This window comes from Rhipicephalus microplus, chromosome 7 (genome assembly GCF_043290135.1).
Source record: "Rhipicephalus microplus isolate Deutch F79 chromosome 7, USDA_Rmic, whole genome shotgun sequence".
NCBI lineage: Eukaryota > Metazoa > Arthropoda > Arachnida > Ixodida > Ixodidae > Rhipicephalus > Rhipicephalus microplus.
The window spans coordinates 81,659,029-81,672,400 of record NC_134706.1 but is presented as its reverse complement, the minus strand read 5'-3'; the positions used below and the strand labels follow the sequence as shown (position 1 = coordinate 81,672,400).

At 45.6% G+C, this 13,372-nt stretch overlaps 1 protein-coding gene across 5 annotated transcripts in view; it reads right to left on the bottom strand.

The window, feature by feature from the left end:
* Window positions 1–3,991: 3,991 nt before the first annotated feature.
* The window catches only part of LOC142767522 (uncharacterized), a 105,937-nt gene continuing 96,556 nt past the window's right edge, over window positions 3,992–13,372 (bottom strand). For 2 of the 5 annotated variants that reach the window (XR_012884950.1, XR_012884951.1), the window contains exons 2-4: window positions 11,213–11,342; window positions 8,688–8,796; window positions 3,992–4,242 (exon numbers count right to left, since the gene is read on the bottom strand). Coding sequence is in view for 1 of the 5 variants with exons in the window: in XM_075869333.1 (XP_075725448.1) it covers window positions 4,145–4,242; window positions 11,213–11,342 (228 nt within the window). In the remaining 4 variants the exon portion in view is untranslated. Of the gene's footprint in view, window positions 4,243–8,687; window positions 8,797–11,212; window positions 11,343–11,462; window positions 11,654–13,372 lie in introns of those variants that run through there. The other 3 variants (XR_012884949.1, XR_012884948.1, XM_075869333.1) reach the window with 3 other exon arrangements.

Below are 13,372 nucleotides of genomic sequence, written 5' to 3'. Positions count from 1 at the left end.
GCGCCACTCCGGCGTTTCGTCGCGACAATTTGGCGGCGCGCCCATTTTTAGCGCTCGTTCTGTGACAGGCGTAGAGCACGTGCAACGACTATAACTTCTTCGTTTTTTCTCGCCTTTGGCGTAAATTCTATATTCAATAATGTACAATCATACTCCGAAGATATTTATAAATAGAATAAAAAATCTTTTTTTATAGATAAAACTCTGATTTTTGTCTTCAGGAAGGCGTCTACCACGCGTTAATAAAAAACGCCAGGCATGCGCGGAAGGGGCAGCCAAGTCGCAACGCAAGCATGAAGAGCGGCCTTTCAGAGGTTTTTCTAAGCACTCTTTGGATGAGTGCTATAAACACATTTGCTGGGTACCCAATACACCATAAAAATCATTATTTCTGCGTAGCAGGCCAGCATTGACCGTGCTATACATCCTTCATCTTTCTTCGGAGAAGCATGGTATCCGCTAAACACCTATAAGGAATATTGTGTTGCATCCAATGGCTGACGACGCCAGAAGTGGGTATGTGCCACAGTTAATATGTGATTAAAAACAAGCTTTTGTAATGTGTTAGAGCATAGGATGACCCACTCGTTACGCGATTAGCAATGTTTGACGCCTGGTTGGTTCCTCGCTGTTCTAAAACGGCGTATTACTCATAATAACGTGATTCCTTTCTCAAAATCAAGCCTGCATAAGCCAAGTTTGCGAGTGTGACTCAGCGGTAGAATACTGGGCTTACGCAGAGCGGAGCCGGGTTTGAATCTCGCTATTGCACTATATGCCTTTGGTGTTTCTTATTGCGTGCGATAGTGGTTACAGACACCGGTGGCGGCAGCGGTCAACTATGGCGCTGCGTGTGACCCCTGTTGTGATGTCATGATAGTTTTCGCTGTTCAAACGAGAACAAGTGATGTCAGTACTAAAAACGATGCCACCACAAAAGCGTATTCAGTCTTGTTAAAAACGAAAATCTTTGATCAGCGTTATAAATCGCTTAAGGCAGCCGCGAGGCTTATTTGCGCAAGCGGTGCACTCTTATGAGTCTGTATCTAATCTTGCACGCATTGTGAAGAAGAACGAACGTTGCACGTGTGGCGAGAGTGCGTTGCGCAAGGGCTCGATATCTGTGCTAGATGCATCCTCCTTAAGCGTATGCACGGGTGTAATGTATTAAGTTTACAATGTGCACTCGATAGGGACGTCATTGGTATGAAAGCGAGATTTTTAAAGTATGTAGAGTGGAAACTGGTTAAGCAATGCATAATAAGCTGCCCTTCCACGTCATGCTTATCCCTATTTCAAGTGCAGATGGCTTTAAGGGGCCGGGCTGTTATATGCTGTCATACGCTGGAATTGTTTGCTGTCGCGGTTATTTGGCGTAACCCAGGCTCTGCAGCGTGCGCTCGCCACAAGGAGAAGTATTCTTCCTCGTCTTAGAGCGCCTTGAGGATGATATTACCGCATTCTTTCTTTCGCTTGTTCTTACAGAGCTTTGGTTATGATATCAGCACAGGCGAAGCCCCATATAGACAATTGTAGCATATTTAGCGGGCACTCGCCCCGAATAGAAAGTTCATTTCTGTTGTTCTACGAGCTCCTTGGTGATACTACTATGGCTAGAATAACACAACACAAACCACGCTTAAAAACTGGAAGATGACGCAAGCGACAAATAGAGAGAGAGAGAAGAAATAGGGAAGAATAAACATAGTAATAAAATTAACACAAATAGAAATGAAAAGAAACCATTGGCTCCGGATCAGCATGTTACACCGCAAATGTCGTCGAAAGACGATAGTCTTGCGTCCGGAGAGAAAGAACGAAAGATTTATTTGATCTTATGCACAAGAAAATCGGTGAACGGTATTCTGAAGGCGCTGCGTTGGCGTGCCTCAAGCGTGAAGCGGAGACGAACGAGCGCATCGAGGCACGGTATACACGAGCGCCATCTGGTATTTATTTTCGAAAAAGAAGAAAGGGTTGCGTGCCTGCGGGGAAAGATGCGTGCCATTCTCGGAGGTGATAAGGTGTGGAACGCGAAGCGATGGACAGGTGCCACCACCGTGTCGTTTTTGCAAAGCGTTGGCAACACTTGCCTTTTTGAGCATTGCAATGCACTGCCAGCGCCGCATGTTTAACGCTATGGTCTTTAGATTTACTTGTGTGTGCCTTCTCTTGTATAAAGGCGCACATACAAAACTTTGACGTGTTGCTATGGAGCCTGAAATATGCCCAATAATTGCTTTTTATTTGGCAATCACACAAGTATGAACGTTAAACCTTGAGCATTACTGGTGGGCGCTGCGGATAGAGTCGGCCGTTTGAGGTATCGTTATGAGCGCACAGACAAACAAATGTACAGACAGACAAACCGATTTTTTTTCGTCGAAGGTCCCCTAGAAGGACTATCGTCTTTAAACACAGCAAAGTAAGGACAGGAATAGAGAAGGGGAGGAAAAAAGATAACCAAGAAATATAAAGGAGGCTGCCCGGATCCGGCCTTCCTTCACACATTGACACCACTAAGTCCAAGCAGTCTTAGCATATTAAGCGCAGCTGACAAACACTCGTTCCTTCGAGAGGCGTCACTGTCGCGGTCGACATCGGTGGCGTAACCGGTAATAGTGACAGCATAAAACTGAGAAATAACGCCAAAGATCGATTCAGATTTGAATCCGAGCCCTTTGAGTGACAGTCGGGCATTTTTTCACACGGCCACGCTAGTGCTCGAAACTAATTTTCAAGACCCTATACAGGCGTCATTTCGGACAAGGAATTGCGCTAAACTATGTACTTTGGCATGGTATAGCAGACTAAACTAGTGACCAATTATCCCACAAGCCTAGTTGGTCATTGCGCGGGGGGTTTATTGCTTCCCACCTACCACAAAGTGCTCAACCCTTATTCTTTGTTGTCATCAACCACATAAAGAATCAAAAAAGTGCAAAATATGTGGGCGGTACATAGATTTTGGGAAATTTTCTCAAAGCCAAAACTTCAAACGAAATTGGGTTCATCGAAGCACCAAACTGCGCTCAGAACAGACGTAAGGTATAATCATAATTATGAATTGTTTCTTATTTTTGGGGGTGGGGAGAGCACGGTACCTAAGCAAAGGTAGCGTTTTAGACCACAATGTCGTGCAAGCCATCTACCGAGCGCTTTATTCATGATAAATCAATAAAACCGACATGATGATGACATTTGTTTGAGAGCTACGTCGCGGCTATTTTCTCCAACAGAAGAATAACCAGGCATATTGTATTAGAGTTGCTGCTAAACGATGACGTAATTAAGCGTCTTATGGGGCTACCATTGCTGTTTGCATCTTCCACTTGGGTTCCCAGAACTCGCCTTTTGCTTCACATATCTAGCAAACTCGTTACAACGAGAAGTGGTACTAGTAATATTCGCCTGAAAGTATGAGTACAAAATACAACAGACTGAAAAATTTTTGGCTGAAACAATGCGTACTGGCAGCTTCTATACACAGCCACCCACAGGGCAAATAGCGTTGTGTCCGGCCGTCAACCTTCTGATATGCATACATCATATGACAGGTGCAGTTGTAGGGGTGAAATATCACCAGTTTTCGTACACGTGTAATAGATCTGAAGCATTCAGAGACCTATTTGTGAAGCTTAAATAAAGGTGAAGCTTAACACCAGGTGGCAATATTTAAATTATAGATAATTCGGTTTAATTTATGCATATTTGTACACAGCGCACTAAAATAGGCGAAGTAAGTGAAGACACCTATTTCGTACAAAAGCGATAATTGTCATCTGCGTCGCATGCCTTGTCTTACCTTATGGCGGCGCGCCTGGCTCGGCGAGGTCCACAGCAGCGTATGATCTTGCAGTGTGTCGGAGATTGTTATCTCAGTTAGCGTCGACTACATAAGATCACAATTTTATCTCTGGTATAGAAAGCACTTCCAAGGGAATGCAAGCTGTTTCTAAAGTAAAGTGAACAACGACGCAGAAGGAGCAGGTTTAGTTTAGACAATTTATTTCAAAAGCAACCTTCGAATATTTGACTGCAATAGGTGGAAGCTCAAAATTTTTCAAATGACGTTTTTCAGCGGGAAAAAAGGCCTGGAGTGATGCTGGCGTTGTGGCGATTAGCGGTACAGTTGAGCTTTTCATTACCAGTTGAACTCAACACCTTTCACAGCAATGCGGCCAAGGTCTACTAAAAGGGGGCGCCCCGGGATGGGGGTTCCTTCCATGGTCTTGTGGACACCTGCATTCAAACAGTTGTTTTTTCAGAACCAATGACATTGCATCTGTAAAGCATTAGTTGGTTCAACATTCATCTTAGTATAATCAGGTAATTGGTGACATGCTATAGGTTCTGCCATATAATGACTGTGAGAATTCGAGAAAAACGACAACGACGGAGGTGCGGGACAAGGCACGTGCGATTACGAGGCAACTGTGCGCCAATCAGCTGATGACTTGCTGTGGCCCATAGAAGTGGCGTGCCACGATTGGGCCACGTGTGATCATTAAGTGGCGGTAGGCTTTGTGGCTGGGGACGAGCGGAAGTAGCGGCAGACGAAAGACAGTGGGTCAAAGCGTCGGACGCAGGCGATCCAGGTTCCGGCCAGGGAACGCGGCCGTCCACGCTGCTGCCATCCAACCACCAGCTGGGGCGGCATTGCCGGCACGAGTACTGCATCTCGGGGCACGGCCTGGCCTGCTGTTCTCTTCCTTGCCGAGAGCATCGCGGATATCGGTGAGGCGTATCCACGGTCAGCCATTCGGCACAGCGATGAACGTGGCCTGGCTAAAGGTCACGCTTGCGCAAAGCATCGCGTTTCGATGCAAGCTGTTCGCTGGACAGGCTGGCCCATTACACGCATGGAGCATCGCGTCTCCGATGCGGGTGGACTGCTCCGTAGTCGCACCCATGCGATCAAAAGTGAGCGCATTCCATAGCGCCTTTCCACCGCCTCCTGCCCTGCACCTCATCGGCGTCCGTCGCACCGCTGATCTGGCCTTCAGGGGACGAGCGAGACGTTCTGCCGGACGAGACGCGGGCGTGTGCACGGAGGACCATGGAGCCGTGCAAGGTCCAGGGTGGCCGAGGATCCAGGTGCCAGGGAAGTTGCTGGCTGAATCGAGGATCACCGAGCGGTGTTGAGCCGTACCGAGCGAGGCGCCAGACTGGGACGTGGGCCGCGAGCTCATGAGCTGTGCACCCGAGGGTACCTGGCGGTGCCCTGGCCAAGGCGAGGAACGCCGGTGACTGACCTGCCGCACCGCAGCTGTGGCGAGCAGCATTTGAGCACGGCACAGACGGTGCTGTGCTGGCCAGAACCCGCACGTGGAACGGTGATTTAGAGCTAAGAAACAAGGTCCTAAGTCGCGCTTGTCCAGGCATCTCCTAGATGACGCCACCGCTGCTCGAGAGTCGTGAGTCCACGGGACTGTCCTTTCTCATGTACCGTGGTGGTCGTCCCGGCGGCGCCCACATCACTGACTTTTTATATCCTTTCTTTCGTATGTAAACGTTTAACACGTCTCCCAGTCTGTTTCCTGCGCCGCTGCACAGTATTGGAAGTGCTCGAACCGTCCTAAACATCACAATGACTGGTGTTAAGGAAATATGAACATTTCTCAACATTGAAGTCTGGGTAAATAAAACACCAACAGAATCAAGCATATCAGTTATTCCCGCTTTTCCATAACTTTTGGGAAATTGGGTGCTTGAACATAAAAAAAAACAAATTAATGTGACAGTGACAGGACAATTCTGTCATCAAGATGCGTGTTTAGGAAACCTTGCTGAATATGAGTAGATATAGTTGTTCGGTTGCAAAATTAAGAGCACTCTGCTTTTGTGAATCACGTGAACTTGGCATGTTCGTACTATAGTACGAACATGCTGAGCTATGTTGGCGTCTTTTCCCACACTTGTTTGTTTCTTTCTCGTTTTTAAAACTTTACTGTTGCACTGTGTTCAATTTAGCAGATAAGCAAGGCTCGTAAGTATAGCTTCATCTTTCTTTTTCGCTAACACTACTGGTGGTTCACTAGCGATTTCGAGAAGACATATGAAGTCGCAGCGCAACATTTCACCAAACTGCTGTTTTATTGTAATAATGTCTTGCTCCTGGCATCATTGTTGCAAGCATGCGATATCTTTTAACTGCTACCTGGTGAACCTAGTTCACATGTCAACTTGCTCGCTACAACCGTCGTTTTGAGCATTGAAAGTGAGTGACAAAATGACAGAGCCAGTTCTATCACCCTCCGAAGCACGAGATCTCCGCCCTCCCTTCACATCCTATGCAGATATATTCTATAATTTAACAACCACACACCCATCAGGCCAGAAAACGGTTGTGACCCTCCACATCAACTGCGGCACTGCCAACTAAATCCAATGACACCCTCAATGTGTATCTGCTGCCGAACGGGCTGTCATCTGTAAATAAGTCGAAATGATGCTCGCCAAGGGTGTCGTTTAATACTCATCTGGTTTGTAGGCGTCCCCTGTGGTGCTTGTTAAGAGGTTTTGCATTGATTACCGACATCTCAATGAGCTGATTGACAATGAAGGACGTTTACCCCTTGCCACGAATAGAAGACGCACTCGACTGCTTTCATAGCGCCAAGTTTATTTCACTCATTTTCCTTCGATCTGGTCATTGGCCGATCGCTTTTGACTCAAAACACCAATAAAAAAACGCATTTCTAATTTCAGATGGCCTGCACCGGCTTTCGAAGTCTGTCCATTTGGGCATTGCGTTGCGCCTGCAAACTTTAAGCACAGCATGAATTCTCCTCAGTAGTCAACATGCTTACGCTATCTAAGTATGCCATAGTTTTTTTTCGCCAACATTCTCATGGGACCTTAAGCGGCTCTCCACTTGAAGTATTCCGTAACGCTGGTTTAGAGCTTAACTTATCCGAATGCCATTCTGGCCATATTGAAGTAGAAGGAAGTAGAAGTACTTGGTCACGTGGTTAATGCAGCCGTAGTCCAGCCTGATCCCAAAGAAAATAGCAAAGCTACACTACTCCCATTACATCCATCTGTTAAAGATCTCCCGAGCTTCCTATATTGGTCTGTGCTTCTATTTCGTCCTCTTCATCCGGAATTTCGTTGTTATTGCGCATCCTTCCACAGAGGTACTAAAATAGACGCATGTCCACGAAGTGAATAACGACGAGTAGGAAAAGTAGGAGTAGGAATAACGACGAGTAGGACATGTTTCTCACCATAAATGACCCCATTGCCCATTAGCGCGTTTAAGTTAGGGTCTACACGTGTGCGCAGTTTTTGTACAATTGGTTGTTGCCGTCCAGCCACCGCTTCAGTGCTCTAAACATGGAGTAGCAGATAGTTGTCGACGTTGCCATTTGGCCGCTGCTTCCTGAGCTTTAACCTCCGGGGTAGCTTGCTGTCTGTGTAGACAGTGAACCAGAGCATGCCGTGCTGTTGACTCCGAAATACCGGCTTGTTATTGGTGCTGGAGCTCTGCCTTTCGTGAATGAGCACGCTTTCACGATTGTTTCTGTTCGTGGCAGAAAAAGAAATCCAGGTGATTTCAGTGTGTTGTCCGGAAACTGGAGTTTCAGGTAGTTTCCACGCGCAGGTGCAATACTTCCGTCCCCATATTGACATCGCTATTCATGGGCATCGAAAGAGAAGTGCGTGCCTATGAATATAGATCCATGCCCATAAGTGCAGTGAACTACATGCCCCCATTGAGATATCTGTCGTGATTTAGCATACTAGCATAGTTCGCGACGTTCGAGAATGAACCGTGGCTCTTAAACGAATTACAGATGACGTTATGTGGTGGCCTGTAGCTGTCTGAAATTGAGGGCCTTTTTACGTAGCACCTCAAGCCGGCAAGGGGCCAAACGGAGCTGAAAGACCGAACTTTATGGTGAATTCTATTGACTGGTTCAGAGCACTTCGGGTGGCAGTTTATCTGCTCCATGCGGAGCAACTCTCTTCTATTGGTAGATTTACAGAGCACCCTGTATGTTTTATTGGCCAATCCTGAGCAGCTTCACCGCAAGATGCACTCTTCTCTACTCCGTGAAAAGCAGCAGAATTTCCCCGAAGTCTCAAGCATTCTACGCATGCGCATGGCACTGTGGTGTACTTGAGAAACGAAACGCGCTGCCCAAGCGCACCCGTTCTCTCCGTGCGAAGGTGAAAACGGCATGAAACGCAAGGAATGTTGGGTGTTTCAGGAAGTGAATGTGTGCTAGCGCCCTCTGCCATTTCTTCTGACGTGAGACAGAAGAAATGGCAGATCTCCCTTGGCTGCCACTCGTCAGAGCGGAGCGCTCTTCGGCGCAAAGTGAATCGGTCACTCAGAATCCACCAGTGAAATTTAGCATTTACCGAATTCGTGTACTACACATCATTTTCTTACTGGCTGGAAACGCCCTGCGTTGCAGCTCGCGTATAAACCTGTGCAAGGGTTATCCTCTTGTAATTATTGTAGGAAAATCTGTGGCGCAACCAGGCAGGCTGAACACGTGGTAATCTCTATATTGAAATGTGTGACCAGCTTTATCCTAAACTGGGAGCATGTTTTTATGATCTTGGGGCATAAGACGGGATGTTCACTATCAAAATGGCGGTCCGCGGCATTGTAGCTTAATGGTAATTAATTCAATCAGAAAATTGCTGCATTTATTCAGCTTAATTTTACTTACCCTCTGCTTGTAATAGAACCATCTTCATGGCAAGTTATTCTTACGCAAGGCAAACGAAAACTCACAGTTGATCCTCGTCCAATTATACGCCCCATAAATTCGCATCCAACTAAAGGAAGTAGAAAAATCGTGCTGTCAAGCAACAGAGAGCATACAGAGGAAACCTTACTTCAAATCATTTCATGTCCTGAACCCAAAAATCTTTCGGTGATTGTGTACTGTCAGAAGTTAAAGGTCAAATATCTGGTTGGTAAGTACCATCCGGCTCCTGAACGCTTTTGGCAAAGTCATGAAATTATGGTTCCCAGAAAGATCTAACCGACGAATTTTTTCAAGTGCACTTGAGCCATTTCTTCTAGTGAGAAGTGTGCCGTCTATCGCATGTTGAGCATAGTCGACGTCGTTTTTCTGCCTTGTTTTTGCGCTGAAACTGAATTATGCTTCATCGAAACCGTCTATACATGCTATACATGCTATGAGAAATAGTGGCGGCAGAGAGACGAGCATAACCTCCCCCGCTGTACGTCATTACCGAGTGCTGTTAGGATTTCGGGGCGCCTCGCTGTCGCATGCACACCGGGTAAGCGCACGGAGCCCAACGGTGTACCACCGCTCTTAGGAAGGCTTCTACGATGCAACGTTTAATGAGAGAACTGACGGGGCTCGAGCGTGGGAACGGTGGCTGACGGAGGCAGCACGGCCTGGTATGGGAGAGAGTGTCACACGCGCAGAACCTATCCCTTTGCGTGTTTTATTTGGTAACGTGGTTTTAACCAATGCAGTGCCTGTCATGAAGGTGTTTCTGCGATTGGTTTTGATGATGCCAGTCCCATCATGTGATTGGTGTGTGTAAGGACTCTTTGTTCAACCGAGGGTTGAAAAGAGGTTGTTTGAATTTGAAATAGAGAGCGGATGTTCGGGCTTGGACTCAGGCAGTAGCCTGTGGCTGCAACTAAGAGTCTCTTCATCGGACTACAGCTCTTCCTTCGCGCTGCCACCGTGCACTCGAGTCATCGAGGGGACCCATTCCGAACCACAAACATCTTCCCTCCATAGCTACTGTTGAAGCTATAGTCGAGGAGGAAGAAATTAACTGGGGGCTTTTTCATTGCACAGCCCTTGCGATAAATCAACAAACCTGACGTCTTTATCAACTTGTAGATAGGGCAAGTCCTTGTTTTCTAAGATACATTGCCACATTATCGAGATGCCTTTTCGCGTTACAATATGTATTTATGCATGTAGCCTAAAGGAGGCGGTCTGCACCTTCTATATAGGCACAACTCTTGGTTCTCACAAGTGTTTTTTTCTGCGATGTTTAGCTTGAATGCTGCTAGTTAATGCGCATGAACACTGAGTTCTAAACTGAACTTACAGCTTTTCTTCAACAGGTTTTCATTATTAACACAGATAGGCGCGTCACTAGAAACTAAACTATCTCTAGAACAAAACTATCTCTAGAAACAAGCTTTCTCATTTGCTTAGACTTTTGAAGGCATCGCCTAAGGAATGCCTGCCACGAAGATTCTGTCAGGCAGGCTATAAGTAATATAATGCGACCGAGTTTGATCTCCACATTTGGTCGCGGGTCAGGCGAAAAAAATATCACATGAAGCCAGTTTGTAAACACACGAGCTTGGTAGGACTGTTGCGATCGAAGTGTCTCACTCACACATTTCACATGGGTTCAGGATGGGGAAACGCCTGCCCTGTCTCTCAGATGGGTTCGTCCTTTTTAGCGGAAAAATCACCATGTAATGTAGCCATCAACTCACTCAAAAACAAGTTATTACGTATATAGCATCATTGTCTTTTTCAATCACATGAGATTGGGAAAGTCATAAGACACTAGCACACAATGCTTGCTAGTGTGTGGTGAGTGTCCGTTAAAGACACACAGATACTAGCACGCCTTCCGCACAGACACGCCGCTCTCATTATGAAATAAATAAATAAATAAATAACTATAAAAAATAAATAAACCCACTAGACATAATTTTTGCCAGTGTCTGCAAAGCCTGAGCTGCTCCCTGATCTCTCAGCGCCATTTCTTTTTCACAGTGCTAAGTGGCCAGCCGTGCTCTACCTTTTTAACCACCCTGTTTGTCTCGAAAGGCCTTACTTCTGTTTTACATATGAATACTGTTGGCTTGAAATAGGTAAGGTTGTTTGAGATGAATGAGAAGGCATGAAAAGTACTCTAAATTACATATTTTATAAAGAAATTAGCAAGATAATAAAAATTAAAAGTATTCTCTTAGTTTGATTTACACCATAACGATCAGCGTAATAACAAAACTTGTGAATTTTTATTCAAGCAGTTTTGGGGTATTACTGCGATTTTTTCATGTTTCCAGGAGTGCGCTATATTAGGTAGGACGCGGCAACCTGATATCGCTCGGTGGTCTATTCTCTTTTACAGCGGCGCAATCGACCACAGGTATCTCCAATGTAAACGCTAACAGCACCCATTTTCGAGACGTCACAGTTGAAACGATAACAAAGTGATTTTACTCCTTACTTACGTCTGTGTTCTCTTTGTGGGCAGCGAGGATCATAGAACAGGCCTACAACAGAGGTAGCACAAGCTGCTGAGAGAAATACTAATGCTGAAATCATTACTCGTGATTCGTGGTTGCACTGTTGGTTTGGCACCTGAAAGAAACAGGGTGCCACCAGTTTAAGGGCACCATCTTTCAGTATCTCGAGTAACTCTCGCACATAGAGCAAGTAACTCTCGCACATAGAGCAAAATATTGAAATATAGTTCCGTACTTGAAAACGAAATGCTGCCCATCAGTAAAGCATCATTAGTAGAAGAGAGGCATCTGACCTGTTATAACCTGGGGGTGTGCCACAGCTTATTGGGCACATACAATTGGGCTAATCTAATTTATGAAGTAGTCAACACAGCTAGTCGTCTAGTGCACATCACGATTCGTGTTAGAATAACGAGTGCAAAGAAAGAGCGCCATGCGTCATACAATTCACGGCATGACTCAGTCACACATGGAGAGTAACAATACTTATTATAAGTGAAAATATATCATGTGGGCAAGTAGCATTTTCTTTTGAATTAATGCTGCAGGTGCAACTACGACAATGTTAGACGGCGAAGAGAACATGCCATTTACTCACAATCATGTTGTATTACAAAGACAATTCGTACTATATGAAAGGAAACTTCAATAACAACATCTAACGTATTGCACTGCTATGCTCAGTTCCATAACGTAGTAACTATAATTTATGCGTGCGCGTGAAGTAATCGAGCACATCATTTCTCAGGGTGATGTGTACGACTGGCTGACACAACCGCCACGTTTCCTTGTAATACAGGAAGTCTAGGTTACCGCTATTGCAAGCTGTCTTCTGCAGCCTGAAAGGCTCGCTGTCTCTTACGCCCCATCCCCATTCATTGCGATGGGCAGAAATATACGGGAAATGTGCACAAATGTTTGGAAAATAAGCGGTAATATAACCAAATATACTTGTTGATGGTGGTCGTCACAGAGATTCTGATGCGAAGGCCATGTTCAAATCTTGTCATTTGAATAAAGAAGTATTACAAGAGATGCGGTCATCACAAATCAACTCGAGGAAAGCATAAGGATTTTATTTATTCATTTCTATGTTTATTCATTTAGTTATTTGCATTGAGTACAAGAAAAATACGAAGACAGAGGGAATACGGAGAGATGAGGCTGACAACTGCCACCTGTAGGGGCACAATGCCTGCCGGCTCCTTCGAGAAGGGGAGGCATAGCAGAAATAAGTGAAGAAAGAAGCAGAGAGAAGCGGCCCTTCCCGTTATCAAGCAGACTTTTCGTGCGGAATAAATGGAGAGATGAATGTCGTGAAGTCACAGCTAAAACGGGCTCGTCGTGTCCGAGATCAATGAAACATGGGTCCACCTCCCCACTGCGTGCATAGTGTCATCTGTCGACAACGCCACAGGGGCCGGGCGCCAACTTGTCCAGCGCGCGAAAAAGGAAATGATTGAAATGCCAGTGTTTGAGTTCCTATCGACTTATTTTTTGCTAGTTTGTGCGTCGCAGTGCACGCAACTACGAAGCCGTAGCAGTAAAGCCACCGTGCTAACTTTGCTCGAGATTAAGTGTTCGAGAGCTTGAGGGGGAAAAAAAGACAGTGAGAACTTCTCTCATCACACGGTTGGTATTATGTTTTCGTCCGGAAGCAAGATCGGCGTGCTTGAGTGCTCTTTAGTCAGTTGCTCTCGCTATTCAACACAAAAGCAATGCCTTACTTGCGATTAGTTTTTTTTCTAATAAAGTATCTCTCTTTTTTGATATAGACTTGTTTTAAGCGAAAATTGTGTAACGTTTCCTAAATGTGGGAATATTACAGTGAAAACGTTAGATGCCCCTTCGAACGCGAATAGTGAAACTCGGCGTCAATACTAGTAATGCAAAGAAAATCTTCGTTACAAGTTAACACACTTGGTCGTAACGATAAGATCCCTATGACTTGAATTTGTCTTCCTAACGAATTGACAATGACATTATAGAAAGGGACGTCACATTGTGACGTCATCGCACGATGCCGTTGCTTGGTCAAGGGCTGGCCGAATGAAACACCAGGTGAGGTGCAAATTGCTTTCAAAGCCTCACATCCAGAAGGCTGCCCGAAACCACATTAGGCGCGCTTGGGAGGACGGCGAGGGG